At 30.2% G+C, this 22,731-nt stretch overlaps 1 protein-coding gene across 5 annotated transcripts; it reads left to right on the top strand.

Moving 5' to 3' along the window:
- The first annotated feature begins 2,472 nt into the window (after nucleotides 1–2,472).
- LOC139519702 (sperm flagellar protein 1-like) lies at nucleotides 2,473–19,871 on the top strand. 5 transcript variants are annotated; one of them, XM_071311925.1, is made up of 7 exons: nucleotides 2,473–2,827; nucleotides 7,357–7,474; nucleotides 9,360–9,571; nucleotides 11,585–11,627; nucleotides 12,431–12,490; nucleotides 15,094–15,217; nucleotides 17,109–17,331. In XM_071311925.1, the coding sequence occupies exons 1-7, from the start codon at nucleotides 2,692–2,694 to the stop codon at nucleotides 17,220–17,222; spliced, it is 807 nt and encodes a 268-aa protein (XP_071168026.1). In that variant the 5' UTR covers nucleotides 2,473–2,691; the 3' UTR covers nucleotides 17,223–17,331. The 5 variants fall into 5 exon arrangements, with proteins under 5 accessions (XP_071168026.1, XP_071168030.1, XP_071168028.1 ...); XM_071311929.1 differs by lacking the exons at nucleotides 7,357–7,474; nucleotides 12,431–12,490 and adding exons at nucleotides 5,433–5,544; nucleotides 13,558–13,596 and having other exon boundaries at nucleotides 2,496–2,827; nucleotides 17,109–19,871; XM_071311927.1 differs by lacking the exon at nucleotides 12,431–12,490 and adding an exon at nucleotides 13,558–13,596 and having other exon boundaries at nucleotides 2,496–2,827.
- Nucleotides 19,872–22,731: the final 2,860 nt, after the last annotated feature.

Genomic DNA, 22,731 nt, shown 5'->3' on the forward strand with positions numbered 1-22,731 from the left:
TGACCAGATTTTCTTATTCTATGTCGATTATTTGTTTTATTTTCAAAATGCAAGTGTACGCCCGGGCGTTTTGACGTAAACGTAGCTACGCGCATGACATCGGACTCGGGCTTCCTTTGAACTGAGTTTTACTATGCAATACGCATTGTACAAGGCCATACAAGTTCTATATGTACAATGTACTCCAAGTTGCAGGTACCGATACTTAAATGCAGAAAGGCATGATATATAATTGATATATAATGAAGCAGATTATACTTTGCGTTTTCGATAGCATTCTTTTATGAAGTTTTATTAAACATTGCATTTGTTTGCTTGCACCTGTGTTTTTGTTGTCTATTCGTAGTAAAGTGTTGTACCTGCAGATATGTAGACAACATATTCTCTGTAGGAAGAATATTTTTCTCACAGTTTCTTATTGTTAATATTTCCCTATCTGATGGCAATGTTCTTTCGGTTATTTCTTATAGTGTACTACAATACAAACAGGAAAACCAACAGTCTACAATCTGGAAAAGGTCAGTGATTTTCTGACATTGCACTGGAGAATTTGTGGATACATTATCCACGTGTATTTTTGTATTAACCGCTTTCAATAGAAATAATGATACCAAAATTTGTAAAAACATACATGTTTTTAATATATATTATCACAAATGTAACGGACATAACACCATCAGGCGTCCGTAAAATTTTCGAAGGGTAGACCTCAACTTTACCACAAAGAACCTTTCATCCAATAGCCTCTTCAGAGCAGTGACCTTTTATCAAGAAATAAAATATTGTTGGGAAACGTAATACCTAGAATATCGTATCAACTAGGAGCTATACATGTTTACTCCAAAGTGTTAGCAGGTACCCGACTGGGACAGTTGCTACACAGAAGAGGAAAGTTCACAATAGGAAACTTTCAATCATTTATTTTGTCGAAAATTGTATGTATAGATGTTAGTAGAGATATGAGGCAGACTTTACTGTGAATGTAAGATTCTTTATTTCCAGTTCATTGTGATAGGACATCATCTATTTAGCGGGAAGTGAAGTTGAAGGATAACGCCAGCTTCTTTTTATTTTCATATGATGATCGTGTGTGAGTCTGTCTCATAGAAAAGGAACAAGTCACCAATCAGTGGAATAATTGGATATAAAAAAAGAAGATGTGGTATGATTTGCCAATGAGACAGCTCTCCACAAGAGACCAAAATGACACAGAAATTAACAACTATAGGTCACAGTACGGCCTTCAACAATGAGCAAAGCCCATACCGCATACTTAGCCCTGCAATGACAATGTAAAACAATTCAAACGAGGAGACTAACTGACCCATTTATATAGAGCCTTTAATAAGAATAGTGAGTGTCTGTTGAAAACAGCTACATACAAACATGATTACAAATAATATATATGTTGTCAATAAATAAATAAATTAAACATTTCATGTTGAATATGACAGTTTCAGTATTAAGAAATCTTTTTCTTCTCTTTGGAATAAATGTATAGAGTTCCAGACCACTTGTAAGAGCACATATTTGGGAGACCGATGATTTCTTCAGTTTGACTGTTGTTCTGGTTGTAAATAATTTGATACATTCTCAAGGGATTTTGTCTCCTAGGTAGCAGGCTGACATCTGAAAATCATCATGAGGCTAAGTTTCATTATGCTCATTTACTTATAACTTATTAGTTTTATTTCATACCTGTATCAATATCGACTATAGATGTAGTGAAACTGTTGATAACTTAAATTCAATTGTCCATATTGACTATCTTAGTGGTTTGTCCCTGCTTTTGCTTTTTCCTTTGATTTTGGTATCGATAACAAGAAATTGTATGATCACAGCCAAGATTTTATCTATTTCGTTACATTAATTGACTTGCATTTCTTTTATTTTCATTTTTTCGATGCTTTATAGTGCATTGTTTGCTTGGGGTCAAAAGGGGATGTCGCTGGGGTTCTGTTACCACTACCTTTTCATATGAATTTAGATTTTAAGAATGTATACATTTTCATATATTGCGTAGGTAAAATGTTAACTTTTCCCATGATATTGCTGCGGTTTCATGTGGTGTGTAATGTAAAAAGTGAAATTCCTAAGTGCCAAAAGAATGAAAATTGCTTGATAAAAAGCCGGGAATACAAAGAAAAATTACCTGAGAACTTAAGTTATTGGAACCGTTTATGGCTTCATCGTATATTTCTGATAGTTTTCCGGCCCTATTCACATATTTTCAAGCTTGAAAAGGTGAGTTATTCCAGCGGCACGTTCTATCGCCTAGTATATAGGAAGTATTCCCGTCTTCCGAGGTTGTTTGTAGAACTTGTTATTATTTTAATATAAGTACGCTTTAGTGCGTTGTGGAAAATAGTTTTGATTTGGTTTTTATTTATATCTTAAATGATTTTAATGAGTCACAATCTCTCTATAACTTAATTTGACAAAAATGTCCTAATGATGGATAGTGTTTAGGCTGACAAGTACTGTGTAATGCATTGTGGGAAATGCCGTTGCGACAACAACAAAGACGCTTTACTGATTTTAAAAGCAATATTTACACAAGAAGAACCATCTGATATCCAAATTATTTATCACTGTATATTGACATACACAAACATTGCATTCAGATTATAAAAAGAGTATTTGAAAAGGCCATAGAATTCATTTATAAAAGCCCTCATCCATCAATACATAATGGAACAGGTGAAAACTACTGGTAACGATATGGACGATTTTGATGATGCAGAGTTAGAAGAATTATATAGCTGGATTGACGGTATTCCACTGTCCAGACCAAAAAGAAACATAGCTAGGGACTTTTCTGATGGCGGTAAATATGACTTTTTAAGTAGTCGAAAGAGAAAACCAATCACCCTACAGATACTGAGACAGAGACATGCATACACCACAAATGAAAAATAATTTACACAGACTACAAAAAAACGAATAATTATTTACAAGAAAAAAATGTCACATATATGCTGATGCTATCTCCTTTCTATTTTATTTCAACCAAATGAATAGAACAAAAAAAAGATTTCTATCTAACGTTTTCATAAGTGGGGCGAATTGGAAGGCCTACACTCATTACAGTTTAATTTTTTTATTCATAAGTGGGGCTAGTTGTTAGCCATTAATTCTATTAATACTTTTATTTATCAGTGGGGTACATTGGCAGACATAAATTCAACGGTAGTGTCAAGTGTAGAGAGTTGGCAAGACTCAATATTTGGATTTTCCTATTTTTCAGAAGTGGGGCTAATTGACATACATACATTTAATTTCTGCTTAATTATAAACAAATTGTATCAAAGTTGACGTAAATCGATGCAATGCCATATCAATTTTACATTGATTATTGCATTTTCCCATAGATACAGTCCTCGAAAAAATAAGCACGGGACCAACAGAACATGTTCTGTTAAATATATTTGGTCCTGTCGATTTTTGTTCATTTTGGAATACATTGATTCCAAAGAAAATTTTGAAGAATCATCAATTCGGTCCTGTTAGGCCATGGAAAAATAATTGATGGTTTCCCCATACCTGATCGGGTAATTTTTTGACTGCCGTGTCATTTAATTTTTCTGTAAAAAAAAAAAAAAAAAAAATTTTTTTTTTTGCAGAGACAACCAAAAATGTTGGAAATATGCAAGATTATAGTTCCGCTATAGAAACAAAACATATAGATATAGAATTACGCATGGTTACAAACCAAAAAAAAAAAAAAAAAAGCCTGCCTGCCAGGTCTTTAAAATTTTCCCATGTTTGGGAAAAACCAACAATTAATTTTCCATGGCCTTATTCCAAACCCAATTATTAAAAACTCACAATTATGCAATATACGGAAACTTAGTTTTTCACTAACACATATTTTTGTAAAGAAAAGTTGATATACATTCAATGTCATTGTATTTTAGCTTACCGGTATTACAAAATGTAGAGTACAAATGTAATTAGACCACAGATGACCATATAGGGATTCCAGACAATTGAAATCACTTCTCTATATAGTATATACATGTACATTGTATGTCTCTGCTACAGATAACTAAAACATATATGTAAACTTATCCCCGGCTTAGCATATTTCTAGGATTTTGATTGGTTAACGCAAAACCCATATCCCCGGATGTTGCAACCCATTACATCGGGAAATTCATGCGCGTTTTCCTTTGTTCCTTGGTTGTTCCTTATGAAATATCAAATTCTGTAGATTATCCATGATGTCTGTATAATTAATCCACTAACGATTTTATCTTATTATGTCATTTATTTGCACTCAAATTAGTAAATGCATCACTATTCTGCCACAATTGTACTGTCAATGAATGGGACTACTGACCTAGCTATGCAAATGACCCACGTTGACATCACACCGTCTATGATGTAACTCTCACAACTTTGAGCGCCAAATTCGACCTATTTCACTTTCTCTGTCTTTAGATTAAAAACAACTCATATATATTTGTCTACCTGTAGGCTTCTACCAAAGGTAGTACCCTACACCCTGTTAAAAATATGTCAAAATCCAACATTTCAATAAAAGATATTTAAAAAATGAAAAAAAACACTACTTTCACGTTTAACTTTGTGGTCGAATTTCTCTAAAAATCCCCAGATTTAGACTAAGGCCGGGGATAAATTTGTTATCTATATTCATATCTGTAGATATGGATATGAACGTAGATAATTTATAATACACTGCCTCTAAGTCTGGATAGTTATTCCTAATAATTATGAATTCTTGACAGGTTATTTTTAATATTTATAGAATAACTAATCGAAGAATTCAAATAGAGAAAAATATTCAACGCGTGACCGAACAACACATTAATTCACGAATGCGCGTAGCGCATGAGTTAATTATCAGTGTTGTTCGGTCACGAGTTGAATATTTTTCGATATTTGAATTCTTTAATTAGTTATTCTTTTTATTACATTGGCAAATGGTTTTTTTGTAAGAAGTTAATGTATAACATGTAAGGAACTATATCTTTTTTCTACGCATTCACAATTTGTTTTGATCCGCCGTTATCGACGTCTTGACAACGCCTATTGTTGTATGACGTCAGAGAGTGAAATAACCACGTTTTTTTCACATGTGAAATTATCGGTTTTTATCTACCTGGGAAATCAATGTAATTCATTGCAACCGATGTAATAAATACCTGTAAATTCCTTTCTTCAATCAATTTCATAATGTTGAAGCAATTTTTTTTATCCAGCCATCTATGATTTTAATATTCTTTGAAAAGGGATATATGACATGACTTTATGAGCTAAAGTATTTTTAAATACAATGTACATATACATATATTGTAATTATGGTGATTGGTAATATAAAAGAGCAACATTTTTTTCATAAGAACTAATTTTGAATTGCTGCTGTATAAATCAATGGTCCATTATTAAACCATTTTTGTTATATTTAGTTCTGGTAGCAGAGATTGTAAGGCAATATTTTCCACAAATCATTCAAATGCACAACTACTCCCCTGCAAATTCCACACCTCAGAAAAAGGAGAATTGGAACGTGCTAAACAGGTATACCATATTCTGCCGTGAACCCACGTCTTCCTCTGGTTTTGTGGCTAGTCAGACTAAACTACAATGCTCGTGTGCTTTATTTAGTTTTTTCACTGAAATTATTTATTTTTCTGATTTTGGTTTTTATATATTCAAAGTATTAAGACATAGTTCACTTGAAAATCACGAAAAAAACCCACTAAGAATAAATTTATTTTTGTCAAATTTTAGAAATTAGACTGATTATTTAAAATGATGTATACTGTTTTTACATGTGTAAGTATAATTCATTCAAGTGAACTCTGCTCAAGATTGTTGAAAAAAATATGTTTTAGATCTAAAAATCTATTGATGTTAGTTGACAGATTAAAAAAGGGTTTAAAATGATTATTGCACATACAAATAATAAACAATGTTTGTGCATAAACGACACATTTTAAACCCTTTTATGTATCTCCTTAATAGATCATACAATGTACACTCAGCAAATCTGACATTCTTTAATTATTTCCTGACCTTGTAACAAAATTATCATAAACATGGATATGAACAGTCTAACATTGAATTTTACATTATTCAGTAATTTTTCAGTTGATAGTAAAGTACATGAAGCTGTAGACCCTCTGTGGTTGTAAAGTACATGTAGCTGTAGACCCTCTGTGGTTGTAAAGTACATGTAGCTGTAGACCCTCTGTGTTTGAGTGATCTAGGGGTTTACATCTTTCATATTGTTCAGTGCTCTATCAGAGATTCTTGAGTTTGATATCATTTGTTCAAGTTCTCACATTTTTTTCTCAATTTCGTACAATTTGATTTAAGATCAATGCTACAATAGATCAAAGAAATTAATTCAATAATTGACTGTTCATATACCTACATTGTACATACTTGTACAAAATTGTTAATGCACTTATCTAATACTTATTAATACTGTACTTTATATTTCAGTTTTAAATGTCCTTTATTTTATTTCATTCTGATAATTTGCACATTTATTTAACCATATATGCACATCAAAGACAGCTGCTTCAATGAATTAAAAATAGAAATTTATGAAAACTGCAGTCAAATATAAGAAAATCATTCTAGTGGATCATGTCACAATGTCACTGTTTCAAGCTGCAGCAACATTTAAAAATAATTGATAACTTGATGCATGTCTTTCTGGGAACCTATATACATGAATATGGCAATCATTGCAATGGGGAGATAACCCTTGTTTAAAAATAATATTCAGATTTAAATTTTCATGATCCTTCAAAAATTAGGAAGCTGAAATGGGAAATTGCAAAAGAAACTAAATATTTGTATGAAAAATGGACATTAACTATTCATCAATACAACCATTTGTAAAATGATATTGTAATGAACTTATACCTGCACATATATTAGAAATATTTCTGATACATTTGTAGTATTATCAGTGATAAAACAATTTTCCAAATTAAGCAATGATAAAAACTATTATTGGGCTGGTTTATTTTTACACATAATCAGTGACAAGTAGAGAATATGAAAAATTGTGAAATGAAAGTTATTCAAGAGGAGAGAATTCTGGAAAGAAGGTTAAAATTTAACTTGATTTGACTATATTTAAAAAAAAAAATAAGAAAAACATAACTTTGAGCCATTGAAACCTTTATATATTACCTCGATCGATCTTGAACCACATCACGAAAACAGATTCTGCCTGAAAAAAAATTGCTTGTTAGATTTTTAAATCATAACATTTCAATCTTTGAATCAGCTGTTATGTGTGCATGTGTCTTCTCAAAGGGAGATAACTTTATCTGAACTGTTTTAACATTTGGTGTGTTCCTCCTCTTCCAGTTTTGGTAGCAGAGTTAGTAAGGCATTGTTGTTCACAAAAAGGTTTGGTTGACCTTCACAACTACACAGGTGCTAACAGCACAAATAAAAAAGAAGAAAATTGGCGTTTAATGAACAGGTAAAGACAGCACATGATTCATTATATCGATAATAAGTCAAAATGAATTTGAATATCATTATTTTTTATTTTAATGTTCAAACATATTTTATTCAATAAGCAAGTATATTTATAATCAAATTTAAAATGCTAAAAAAATTAAGTGGCACTCCAAAGGGAAATAGAATAGAATAGATACTTATAATGGTATAAAGTAAAGAAATAATTAATACATGTAACTTTAGGTATTCAAAACTTAAAATTTGTAAACATTTATAAATTCTTTGACCGATTGGTACTGTGCTGTTATCATTTTGTTGTAATCAATCTTTTGACCTATTAATCTATGTTTTCTAGGTCAAATTACATTTCCCCAAAAATATTTGATTACATAATCCTTAAAAATAAAAATAAAGTCATTGAATTGATCGCATCTACATGATAAGATCTACATGTAGGCAGAAAGTCTTTGTGAGTTATTGGCATCACTCATTTGTTTATCCTCATTAGATGAGGTACCGGTACATACATGTAATCACCGTTTGAGAAATACATCGGCCAATTTGTTGAGTGATTGCTTGTTGCTGTTTAATGGGATTTTAAGCATCATTTGCTCTATTGTGCAGCCAGTTTATAAAGGTAGAGAAAGCTTGAGTATCTCAAGAAAATATCTCAAGAAAAACTAAAACTTTCTTCAAGAAAAACAGACAATCTTTGAAACTTTAAGACCAGAGTTGAAGGCACCTTTACCTCTAGAGTAAAACTGTTGGCTCTCACAACCTCAACTTCGAAGGGCAAATCTTAGGGTCGAGATATCACATGTACTTTAGATGAAACATTTAGACTACCCTACACATCCACTCCTTTAAAGACTTATTTTGTTTTAAAAAATTCTAATCAATACAGTGAAATAAAAATGGCAATATTTCATTTGTTAGATATACTTTTCTGCTAAATTAAATTACTAGAATTTTAATGTTAGTTGCCATAGCTCATCTGTTTTAGTTTTGCGCTTCAAAAACATTTACTTCATTTTGATACTTGTAGTTACATGTATTTAGTACACTTTTTTTAATTCATAGATTTTTTTAGTTTTTTTTTTTCAATAGTAAAACATTTTTCTATTTCAGCACAGAATTTAATTTTTTAAACTGAAATTTAAATGCTTTAGTTTTTACTTATAAGTTTAAGATCTTTACATTGATATTATAAGTTCATGTTCTTATACAAATTTATGAGTTTGATATCTTTACATCTGTATTTAAAATGTATGTACCGGTTTATGAGATAAGATCACATTGTCTAATTTCTTTTGTATTTAACCAATACCAGAGAAATTAACACTGGCACTTCAGTATTTTAACAATAATTTATGTAGACATGATATTTGAAAGTATGAAAAACTGAAGAAGTTTAAGATCTTAAATGAAAAAATATAATTAATAAAATTACTCTAAAGATTTTTGTTAATTGAAACTTTGATCTAATGTACATTCACTGCTGAATTTATACATGTTATATTAATAGTTTTCAGGTCTAAGTATTTTCATCTTTACAGCAACTACAGAAATCAATTAATTTTGTACTGAAAAAATATGTTCTTGTTAAAAGCCTCTTTACAAAATAATATGGCAGTCAAGCATATACATGTATTCTTAAAAAACGTTTTCTGCTGGGCGTGAATTTTTCAAATGACATACAAAAAATTTAAAGAACCTTTTGTTTGTTTTATAATAAGAAAATCACACTCTATTTACAAATGTGATCTTCAAATGTATGAATTCTTTTACATTATGGGAGAAACATTTACTTGAATGATTTAGTGCTTAACAAGAATTGTGATTGAAATGTCTTACAGGAAAACACAGAACAAAAGTAAGTAAATTTTAATATGAATATTTTCCAGAAAAGTTTTTACCAAATTGGGTTTTGAACTTGGGGATGATGTTATGCGAGATGTGATAACAGCAAAACCAGGAGTTATAGAAAAAGTCTTAATGATGTTACGCACAAAACTAAATAGAGCAGAATGGGAATTGAAGAAACAAACTCAAACAAAGAGCAAAGGAGGGGGAGGTAGAAAGGAAAGTGATAAACCAGAAGCTGATCAGTATATGGGTAAGGATAGTATATATTAAAGTTTTCTGTAAGACTGTAACAGTCTGTTTTTTCCATTTATCTTTGGTCCACAGTAATGATCATCATTTTCATCAAGATTTTCTTTTACATCAACATGTACATGTGTCTTAAGCAAATAAAATATGTTTAAACTAAACATGTGTCTAAAGTTTCACTCCTATCACAACATAACTCCTGGGGTTCTTTTTACTCAAGATTGTATGACAAAAAGTGATTATTGTAGAGATTAAGCATAATTGTACTGAAGTTTTCATGACATACCGGTATGAGTATTTTTTGGTGTATTTTTTTTATTAAATAAGTGAAATTTATTGCTTGGGTAATAAAAAAATCTTTCAGAATAAATCTTATATATACCTGAAATGTTTGTGACTTGCACATATTTTTCTAGAAAGTTTTTTGTTAAATGAGTTGGTGACCCTCAGTATATTTCAGTTGGATTTAACTTATGGGTCACAGGAAATTATTATTCACCTTTTTCAACATAACCAATTTTATAAGTTTTACAGCTCTGAGTCTTTTATTAGCAATTACAGGTTTAGTGGTGCACTGAGAACAGGGTCATTAGAACTCTGCGAAAAATCTTACGCTTTTTATGACCTTGAAAATGTATAGTAATGTAAAGTTTGTAAAATCTTGTTTTCAATTGTTTTTTGTGAAAACAAGGGAAATGAGTTTACATGTTCATACTTGATGATATCCATCTTCTTCCATCACTTCTTCCATCACTTCCTATTTTCACTTTCAAAAATGCAGTATTTTGTTAAATTCAATATAATGATCAACATTATGATGACAATATCACGTTTAAACACAAGATAAGGTAATTTTGAAATGAAAATGCTATTTTAAGTATGATATATTTTGAATGTGATATATATGAGCAGAATAAAACCATTTGACATACCTGAGTAAATTTGTTTGTGTTTTTCCAGTTGTTAAAGGAAATGACCCATGGGGTTGGGAGTCTGAATTTCTGGATAGAGACTGGACAAGGGGAATTAAAGTTTATGGTAAACACACCTGGCTAGACTAAAGTAGTACTAGTAATAAGATTTGGGTGTTTTTTTTCTAATTTAGTTGCTAATAACGTATTGTACTAAATTTAATTAAGAATAATTGCATGCATTTATATTTTTAAAAGAATGAATTAACATTTTTATTTTTAAATTTTTGTGTGATAAGATAACTAATTAATTAAATATGATCTTACTATGTTCAATTTTAAATTAACTATATATCTTACTAATTTACTATGAATTTTACTTTTTGGAAATATGTTATGGAGAAATTACCTTTAAGATAGGTTTTTAATTCTCTCTATATATTTTACAATGTGAAAAATGGGAGTTAAATAAATGCCGATTAGTTTTGCTCTTAAAAATTGTTACACTTAATTTACCATTTGTGATTTTGTGATGTATTGTAAATATAATATATAATTTCATTAACATTAGCAGTTGAACTATATCCCAATTCTAGGATTGGATGCTGTATTGCAGTCATATTGTTTGTTTGTCTGTCTGCCTGTCTGTCCATATTTTTCACAAATAAATATTTCAATTACATTTTTTTTTATATTTTGAATTTTTAAACATTTCAAATGAAAACAAATATTTTCATCGCATTTTTTTAAAGGAACTACAAAATGTACTAAACCTAATGAAATCATATTTGGTTAGTACCATTACCAACTTGATAGTGATTTGTTGTTACTTTTCAGTACTTTTTCCTGTGTATGGCTGAGTGAGGGATATAGCACAAAACTGTGTGCCACTTCTTATTTGTTTTATTTTGATAGTCTCTTTTTTGTTTTATCTGCAATAAATATTTTGGAAGACATACACATATTTTGCACAATTTCAGAATTCATGAGTAACATTTCAATTTTATAATAACTGAGTGCTGCCACAGTTCAAGGTTTTGAATGATTTTTATACATGTAAATTGTATGCAACTTTTCTAAATAACTAAATTCTTCTGTCATTTTAGGATCACCAAGAGGAAAAGGAATGAAACAAGACACAAGTAGAGGGTATGTATATTAATTTAAAAAATCATAAGATTTTTCATGAAAAATAAATTTAAGAAAGAAAAATACCTTGTCTAAAAATAGTTTATAGCCAAACAAACAGACTGATAAAAACACTTGCCTGTTAAAACATTGTCCCCAATAGCTTGAATCATAGTTGGAACCATGATATGCCTTCAAAAGTACATTTATATTGTAGTCTATATACATAAATGTTACCACAATTATCCGGACATAGGCATAGGATACCCAGTAATTTTATTATATATGGGAGAAGCATTTGAAAAATTGAATGACTAATTTCATCCAAATTGCATAAAAACCTTTTATTCATATGAAAAAAGATCGAAAGACCTTCTCCTATATATATTATCACATCAGATCCACTGCAAGATTCTTTTAAGTTAAAATATATATATATATATATATATATGGAAGTTTTGATTGTAAACACAGAATGTAGAAGGCCTTAAGCTTTGATAGAGAGATTTTATGGGTACAACTGAATAATCAAAATACAACAAATTCTAGAAATGGTCATGAAAAGGGGGAAATGCTTAGTTGAGAATATTCAGCATATTCAGTTTGTGTTAAAAACATACCATTTGTCAAATGCGGCATTGTTTGGTAGAATTAATATAGTAGAACATTTGAGAGTGTTCTCTGACTTCAGAGATTTTTTCCTAAAGGTATACTAGTACTTAGAGCTTACTGCAAATTTAGAGTATATACACCAAGCAAGAAAAGGGAAATGTAAGGTACAATCAGATATTCCAAATAATGAAAAGTTTTGCCGTTGATTACAGATACCCCTATCTTCAGAGAGATCCTCAGCTTGAGTTGATAACTCTGTATAATCTAGACAGGTATAAATAAACACATGAGGGTCAACACCATGGGATAAATGTTTTGTTTTGCTTTTTACAGTACTCAAAAGGTTATTCAGTTAAATCATGTTGAATCTTGGTGATTATTGGTGATTTTTGGTGATTCACAATCACACCACTTTGATAAATACACCTGTCTGTTATTTTTTCATCATACAGAGACAGATGGCGTACTGAATCAACAAGAATCACCACCATTTCACTCTAAGAATCACCAGCCAAAGTGATTTTTAACTGATTCACCTTTTGTTTACTATATATATATATAAACGGTTACTTGTTTGCCAAGAGAAGGTGTACTCTTTTGTTTTTTTTCTTCATTGCTTGGATCTGGACTGCACTGAAATGAGTCTACACTTGTCTTTTATTTAAATTTTATTTTTTACAGCTACAGGTATAAATTGTGATAATTCAGTATATAGAAGCTTTTATCACTTGTATTTTACACTAACTATAGTCAGGCCTCATATTTTAAACTTTATGTAGAAGTTCTTTTGAATTCTTTCTTTCAGTATAGCCTAGGCATCTTGCAATGGTTAGTCAGTCCACATCTTTTAGGAGGGAATATAGGGACCCATATGTAGCCTATACAATCGGCCTTTAATCTGTATTGAAAAGTTCCTTCAGAGTGTGCTTGTAGATTATTTTTGGCACAGTTGTGAGTCTTGTATATATTGGTTAGCCCTTAGATCAAAGAATTTCACTTGAGTGTTTTTTCTTTATTATACCGGTAGTCATTGATTGAAACATAGTAAAAGTAGCTTTTCTGTATTTTTTCTCCCATCTAAAAAATATTTGGGGATATTTTTCACAAAGCTATCGGTTGGATACAAGTTTCATAATGGCAAACCTATTTCCATTTTATATCAATTTTTTTATAATATTAAAGAAGATGTAGGGTATAAGACAATGAGACAGTAACCCAACACAAAAAAAAGACATCTTTATGTCAATATATGGCCTTCAACAATAGTTTAAAGGCAGAAAAAATGGCATAATCCTGAATTCTCTTATTTGATTATTAAAACACAATACAATATTTTAAGATATTTACAAGACTACAAAAAAGATCGGACTGACGCCAGGTATTTATATATGCTTTTATTTATAAAAATCATTCATGTCCTAAGCCATTATATATATTAATCAATCTAACTGCTAAATTTGTTCTTTGTCGTAGACTATAGTTTTCATTTTTCCTCACTTGCAACCCTTTTGTACACAAAGAAATGAATTATTTTGAAACCTTGTATTTGTTATATGAATATGTATTCACCGAAATTTAATTTTGCAGATAAAATAATTTGCAGGGATGAGAAAATTACACATTTACCATAAAAAAAGCCTATAAAAAATTTACCTTAAAACATGATTTCATTAATTTCCTTGTAACTTTATCGACACAACCTGTTCATTTGAATGCCTGAATAACTTCCCAGAGTTGAGCTAAAAAAATTGTTGTTTATTAAATTTCTAATTTGGTTTGACTTTTTATCAAGGAATACTATTTCCCTTTTTGCTAAACGATCAATATAAATTTTATTTTTTTTCAAACAAGAATTAAAATATTTTGAAAATATGGAAGAAATTAAAATATTTTGAAAATTTGAAAACTGACTCCAAGGGAGATTTGGGGGGGAAATATTGCAGGTCAAGCACAAGATACTTTTGAGTTATGAATATAGAAACATGAAATCTTCTGAATGACAAATACAAGCTAGTCAAATCAAGTGAAAATATTATTGAAATACAATGTGCACAAAATTGACATAAGCTCTGGAGATGTTTAAATCGACTACATTAAAGAATACAATACAATAAAGACAAACAACATACATACTAAAAAGACAATACACACATATAAACATAAAATATTATATTCATGTATAATTAAGAGGAAATAAGCAAAATAACACAGGAAGCAAATCAAGCAACATGACATCACAAAAGTAAAGCATAAAATATAGCAATAAAAACTATATGAATGCACAGCATTAGAATGAGTTGCCATTCCATATTGAAATTGATTGTGTGAACTTGTCTCTGAAATGCTGTTCTCTTCATGTATCATGATTAGATGCTATTTAGCAGTGTGTTTATATAGCAATATTTCTACTTTATCACAACTGATTATGTTTTTTCTTTAAGGTTATGGTATTTTGAATTTCTAAAATTGACTTCTATTTTTATTATCATTAATTTTATTGGGACATCATACAGTGAATAATTAGACTTTTGCATTTTAATTTTAAAATCACAAATTTTAAAAATAAAAGAAGACCAGAGAAGACTTGATATGTTAAAAAGAAGGATTTTTATGATGTAAATGTTAAAGGAGCCAGCAACCAATTAAAATGTTTAAAAAATGATTGGTGTTTTTTGGATACATTTGAATTGTTTGGAAATCATTTCCATTCCATGTAGATATGTACCATTTACTGCATATTTTTTTTAGTAAATCATATACTTTGTTCATAAAAATTATGCTTTCTTTTCAGCAATTTGAAGAAAGAAGAATTTTGAATTACATTTTAACCAGATTTTTATGATTTATTTTTTTACAATAATTTATTCTTTCACAGGCCAGATTACCCAAGTATCCCAAAACACAAAATTATTAGATCTATAGCTGAAAGTGATGCTGTGCCAAGGATTTTATTTGAAGAAAAAGAACAGGAATGTCTAGCAAAAGATGAAACTATAAGGGTAAGAACATAATATGAATCTGCTTTTTATGTCATTATGGAAATTTTATTTATAGGTCTTTTCACTTTTCATGGAAAGACCTTTTGTTTTTCTTCTGATTTTTTTATTTTTTTATTTTTTCTTCTTCCGTCTGAGATGCTTTTTTGTCTTACAACATATCGAATGGATTTTTTGACCAATGATGTTGTACAGTAATAGGGGTTTCAAAACTCACCCTGTGTGACCGAACACTTATTCTTATAGGAGTTATATCTCCCCGCATCCCCCTTTTCTTGTTACCCCTATATCTCTAAAATCGTAAAAGATTTTAGCAAACTGTTTTCACCAAATTGTTCGTCTACTCTTGAGAATGATTTGGTTTACTTTGACTTGAGTGATCGGAAGACATTTCATGGGAGTTATTTCCCTTTGAAAATTTAAGATAGGCGATTTGTTGGATAAATTCATATGTTATAAGTCGTAGAGACCTACAGTCTTTTGATATGAAGTCCTTGGTCCATTTGAAGGAAATTGAGGTCAAGGTCAAAGGTCGAGGTCATATTTTGCTTGTTATCGTTATTCCACAGAAACTGTGACAGTAAATGATATGATGTGTTTGCCAAATAAATGTTTACAATAAGGCACAACTTTAACCTATTTCAGTCAAAGTGTTTTGGTTAACCTTTATAGGAGTTTTCTCCCCTTATGTATTTCAAATCAGTATTTCTCCACAACCATACAAGTGATTGACCTCCGGTCTTCCGTTTTGAGTTCACTGACCTATGACCTTGAAATTGAAATCAAGGTCGAAGGTCAAGGTCATTTTATAAATTTTGAATTTTGCTTGTTATCGTTATTCAAAAGAAACTGTTACAGTTAATGATATGATTTGTTTGCCAAATTACTGTTTACAAAAAGGTGCAACTTCAACCTATTTCAGTCGAAGTGTTTTGGTTAACCCTTATAGGAGTGTTCTCCCCTTATGTATTTGAAATCAGTAAATCAGTATTTCTCCACAACCATACAAATGATTGACCTGGGGTCTTTTGATTTGAGATCACTGACCTATGACTTTGAAATTGAGGTCAAGGTCAAAGGTCAATTTGACGTTCTAGATTTTGACCTTTGCTAAAAATTATTTTCTGTTCATAATAAAACAATTAAGTCTTCTACATATACCTATTAATCTTATTTTTTATATCAATTTGAAGAACCAAATTACATCAACAAGGAGTGACATATTCTAACATCGTTTTTTAAATTTCATTCTTATTATCGAGGTGCTTCAATTGTTCTCTGAAGAATTGGTTTTTAATTTAATTTACCTTTTTTTCCCATTTTTTCATTTCTTAAAAAAAGAGGGTGAAACTGTTACAGAGAGTTTCTTGATTGATGGTGTGATCACAGTTAAATCCCATTTTAGTTTTTTGCAAGCGTCTACTATTTAATACCTACAAAAGTGGTATTAGCCATCTTATACATGCATTTCTTCTAAATATCAACTGATTTTTGTAATAGCATTATTGGAATGTTCATTACATGAAAATTAGTACTCATGTTTCATTTTTTTTATAAGAAATATTTCTTGTTGTATATAAAATACAAACCATGTTTGCTCTATTTGGGGAGTGGAGTGATGATAATGTTTTTGGGTCTGCTCACAAATTTTTCAAACATTAATTTACATTATTAGCTGTTCAAAATCGTCAATTGAAATATTAAATTCCCTATGTCTACTCAAATTGGGGGATTGAAGTGATCAAGGATTTGTACTAAGCTAATACTATTCACATCCTTCTTCTTACTTTACCAGTCCTTTGAGTGATGTCAACATTTTCCGATCTGCTCATGCACATCTTTTTCTAACGTAAATAGTTCAAGGAGGTATAATATTTATTTTCGAAATTTCCAGATTCTCGAGGCCAAAATTCACAGAATGGAACATTTAATTCATTTGAAAGATGTGAGGATAGATGACTTACAAAACAGACTAGAAACAATGCGCCCAACTGGAGTACGGAGGTAAAAAGACGCTGGTGGTAGAAAGTACTGACACCTTCAGGGATGGACTATATATATATAAATATCATCACTTATAAATGTACCTGGTGAAAGAGATTAATCTAATTTTATATATATATGTCTCCACAGAATAAGATATTCAAGTTTGTACACAATTTGATTTCTGTGGATTCATTAATTCTAAACTTATACTGATTTTCATGGATTGAGGTATAAACATTTATGTAAGGAATGACTGTAATATTTTTTCTGTCTATGAAGAAATAACATAAAAAATTTGGTGCACACTGAATAACGGGTGTAGCGGGTTATTTAACAGTGTGCACCACATTTTTTATGTTATTTTGAATAGACAAAAAAAAATATTACAGTCATTTCTTATAATTTAATTCTAAATTCCATTTTAAACCGTAGAAAACCATGAAAAACTTTGATGATGTCACGGTCACATGACTAAATTATGTCTATGGGCTCATAACAAAGTAACGTCAGCCAATCAGAAGACGTGTTACATCCAAAATTAAATTATTTGTGGATAATGAATTTTGTAGATTTTAACAAATTTTGCATACAAGCATTAGCAAATTTGAATTGCATTGAAATTTGTGGTCCACCTTAATCCACTGTGCACAAAATCCATGAAAATTAGCAGCCCATGAATAATAATTAATCCACAGTACTGGCAATCCAGGTTACAGTAATAAAGGGATGATTGAAATTTGTAACCAATATTTTTCTAAGTTGCACTCACTAAACTTGCATAACAAAACAAAAGTGGCTGAGCACTTGAATTAACCTGGACATTTTTATCTATGTAATAACATGTTCACTATGTGTTTGGCTTGCTTTATGACAGTGTGACATGGGCAGATTTTATATTATTATCTGTACAGATTTAGTTTTTACAGAGCTAGTTATTACAGTAATTGGTGTAAAAAGACGTTTTTTTTTATCTGTTTTATGAATAATAAAAACGAAAAATGTATATCATAGATAATATTGACATTAGTTCTTCTTCATTTGAAAGGATAATTAATAAATTGTTTTGGTAAAGAGCATTTTTCCTTGTCAAAGATTGATTTTCTCATGTTTCAAAAAGTTAAATTAAATTATATGAAATAAAATTGAGAATGGAAAGTAAACTTAGATTGTTGAAATTAACATAAAAAAGATTTAAAAAAATGGAATTTTAATATTTTAAATTTTTACTCTTAATTTTTTGTAGGATGTAAAAACTTTTAATTGGATACAACGCATGGGTAAACATGGACATTTTTTGCAATATATATGTTATATTTTTATTCATCAATGTCAACAGTGCACTTGATAAAAATTATAATGGCATCACAGTTGTTTTTTATTTTTGTTGGTAAAATGGTTACAGAACGTCATCAGTTTGTTGTTACATCGTGTCTAAATAAACATTCCTTTAAACTCATCTACTTCAGTGTTATTTTCTAACGTGTTGTTTTTCACACACTTATTTGTAAAGATATTTTTGTTGAGGAAATTTGTTTTGGAAATACATTGAATATCGGACAAATAAAGTGTGCATTCCACATACATATTTTACAAAGTATGATACAAATATAGATATGGTTTACTGAAATATATGGATAGCAAAAATTGTGATTAGATAAATTTCCAAATAATCAAAACTGTCGTTTTAATTCAGCAGCATTACTGTAGAATCCAATCAAATGCTTTGATTTTTATCATATGACCAATTGAAATAGTAACTGCAGGTAATAATTTCTGAATTTACTGTATTTAAAAAACATTAATTTGTTTATCATACATTATTTGTTTTTACAAAAACCATGTGATGAATTCATTAAATGTCTGTGATATATTTTTTGTTTAGTATTTTATAGTTCTGTATTTTACATTGCTAGACACCTGGCCTTGCGGTCATACAACTTTCTAGTATGAATATAGTACTAAGACTCAGAAACCTACCAACTAAAACACTGGTTTTAGCGTTTCAAGTAAAATTTTTGTACTCTGAACGCTAGGTAAAGTTTTATGACACCAAAGCCAGGCTTAAGAAAAGAGCAGGGGTTGATGGGTGTTTGATGAGTTTTTGATTTGCTACCAAAATTGAAAATAACAACTTCTACTAATAAATTCTTCTAAGTAGAGAGTGTGTACTGTTTAACATGAAAATTATGTACCATTAATGTAAAATTTTATTTGCTTATATTTTTAGAAATAAATATTTGAAAAACTTAATCTTTAAGCTGGAAAATGAAGATTTGGTGTATGAAATTAGCAATGTATGATGTTGCAGGAAAATATAAAAAGGACTTTTTAAAATATGTTTTTAGGATTATTATCTTTAAAATAATACTGAGAAATATATAGAAAATTTGGAATTCAATCAAGTTATTGATATAGAAATCTATTGATAATGAGATTATGAATAAATATATGTATTTATATCTAAATCTGTAAAATATTAATAACTGTATATTTCTTAAAATTATGTATATTCCGTCCATTTGTTTATTTCCATTAACAATTAGTTTTTAAACACTGTAAATTTTACACCTTTTATTTTGTATTTTCTGTTGCTGATTATTTGTAAAAGCATTATTTATTTCAAATCTTGAAAAAGAGTCTGTATTCAGGAATAAAGTCTTAAAGAAGAAAATTGTTTTATTTATTTTAAAATATATAAGTATATTGATTAAGTAACTTTTTAGCTCACCTTGCCATATACATGTATTTTCAAATTATAATAGACAGATAGAAACTTAGCTAGGCAAAAATGATCAGCAAAGCAAAATCTACAATGAAGACAATATAGAGGAAATGGTCAGACGACTCCTTCTGGAAGTTATTGCCCTTTACAAACGATTTTCACCTTTATTTTTTTATTTTGCCATTTATGATGATAGAAAGTTATAATAGATAAAGATATACTTTAAATCACAAAAATGATCAGCAAGTCAAGATGTACTATTAAGTCAAACTCTGCCTATATAGTTTAGTAGACTGTCACTCTTGTGATTGGCATTAAATGAAGATTTTTTGTCAAGCCTGCGACTTCTGTTGGAGAAAGCTCGACATAGGGATAGCTATCCAGTTGTGGGAGCAGAGGCTTGAGCTAACCATTTAAAGCTTAATATTTCAGAAGATAGAAGACCTGGATCCTTCATACTTTGTATATAGATACCTTATGTTATGGAGTTTCCTTCTGTCAACTCATATGTGACCTCATTTTAATGGTTATGTGTCAAATGTCAGTTTTCACTTGACCTTGACCTTATTTCATGGATCAGTAAACAAGGTTATGTTTTTGTGGTTAAGTCTGTATCTCAGATACTATAAGCAAAAGGTCAACTGTATTTGGTATATGGAATGAATTTAAGGTGTTTATGTCCAACTTGCAAGTGTCATCTGACATTGACCTCATTTTCTTGGTTCAGTGGTTATTGTTAAGTTTTTGTATTTTGGTCAGGTTTTTCTAATACTGTATGCAATAGGTCTACTAAATTTGGTGTAGGGAATGATTGTAAGGGAAATATGTCCGTCTGGCAGGTGTCAGCTGACCTTGTCCTCATTTTTATGTTTCAGTGTTTAGTGTTTTATTTGACTGTGACCTAATATTTATGGTTCATTGCTCAATGTTAGATTTTTTGCTTGTCAAAATTTTGACGGGACGTATAATGGTATACAAATGTCGGCGTCCTGTCTGTCTGTCCGTCCGTCAATCGTACTGTCAATCAGTCTGTCCGGCGTAAACATGTTGCACTGTAACTTGAGAAAGACTCATCCAATTTTCATGAAACTTGATACAGTTGTTCGTTATCATGGTCAAACGATCTGTATACTTTTTGGTGAAATTGATTAAAACTTTTTGAGTTGCAGGACTTTGTAACTGAAACAGGTGGGTGGTTTTTTTTACATGTTGCGCAGTATCTCAAAAACGATTCATGATTACTGCTTTAAACTTTACTCACTTCTTAGTTATATTAATCACAATATCTGTATAATTTTTGGTGTTGATTCAAAATTTTATTTTAGAATCGTTTTTAGCTCACCTGTCCCGAAGGGACAAGTGAGCTTATGCCATCACTTGGCGTCCGTCGTCTGTCGTCGTAAACTATTTCAAGAATCTTCTCCTCTGAAACAACTGGGCCAAATACTTTCAAACTTTAACGGAATGTTCCTTAGGGTATCTTATTTATAAATTGTATCAGAAGTTTTGATCTATCAACAAACATGGTCGCCATTGCTAAAAATAGAACATAGGGGTCAAATGCAGTTTTTGGCTTATAACTCAAAAACCAAAGCATTTAGAGCAAATCTGACATGGGGTAATATTGTTTATCAGGTCAAGATCTATCTGCCCTGAAATTTTCAGATGAATCAGACAACCCGTTGTTGGGTTGCTGCCCCTGAATTGGTAATTTTAAGGAAATTTTGCTGTTTTTGGTTATTATCTTGAATATTATTATAGATAGAGATAAACTGTAAACAGGAATAATGTTCAGCAAAGTAAGATTTACAAATAAGTCAACATGACGGAAATGGTCAATTGATCCCTTTAGGAGTTATTGCCCTTTATAGTCAATTTTTAACCATTTTTCGTAAATCTTAGTAATCTTTTACAAAAATCTTCTCCTCTGAAACTACTGGGCCAAATACTTCCAAACTTTAATTGAATGTTCCTTAGGGTATCTAGTTTGTAAATTGTATCCGAAGTTATGATCTATCTACAAACATGGTCGCCATTGCTAAAAATAGAACATAGGGGTCAAATGCAGTTTTTGGCTTATAACTCAAAAACCAAAGCATTTAGAGCAAATCTGACATGGGGTAATATTGTTTATCAGGTCAAGATCTATCTGCCCTGAAATTTTCAGATGAATCAGACAACCTGTTGTTGGGTTGCTGCCCCTGAATTGGTAATTTTAAGGAAATTTTGCTGTTTTTGGTTATTATCTTGAATATTATTATAGATAGAGATAAACTGTAAACAGGAATAATGTTCAGCAAAGTAAGATTTACAAATAAGTCAGCATGACGAAAATGGTCAGTTGATCCCTTTAGGAGTTATTGCCCTTTATAGTCAATTTTTAACCATTTTTCGTAAATCTTAGTAATCTTTTACAAAAATCTTCTCCTCTGAAACTACTGGGCCAAATACTTCCAAACTTTAACTGAATGTTCCTTAGGGTATCTAGTTTGTAAATTGTATCAGAAGTTGTGATCTATCAACAAACATGGTCGCCATTGCTAAAAATAGAACATAGGGGTCAAATGCAGTTTTTGGCTTATAACTCAAAAACCAAAGTATTTAGAGCAAATCTGACGGGATAATATTGTTTATCAGGTCAAGATCTATCTGCCCTGAAATTTTCAGATGAATCAGACAACCTGTTGTTGGGTTACTGCCCCTGAATTGGTAATTTTAAAGAAATTTTGCTGTTTTTGGTTATTATCTTGAATATTATTATAGATAGAGATAAACTGTAAACAGGAATAATGTTCAGCAAAGTAAGATT

The sequence above is a fragment of the Mytilus edulis genome, chromosome 4, assembly GCF_963676685.1.
Source record: "Mytilus edulis chromosome 4, xbMytEdul2.2, whole genome shotgun sequence".
NCBI lineage: Eukaryota > Metazoa > Mollusca > Bivalvia > Mytilida > Mytilidae > Mytilus > Mytilus edulis.

Coding starts and splice junctions, on each gene's coding strand:
- LOC139519702 (XM_071311925.1), top strand. CDS start 2,692: ATGGAACAGGTGAAAACTACTGGTAACGATATGGACGATTTTGATGAT. Junction 7,475..9,359: donor AATTGGCGTTTAATGAACAG/GTAAAGACAGCA, acceptor AATATTTTCCAG/AAAAGTTTTTACCAAATTGG. Junction 15,218..17,108: donor CAAAAGATGAAACTATAAGG/GTAAGAACATAA, acceptor CGAAATTTCCAG/ATTCTCGAGGCCAAAATTCA.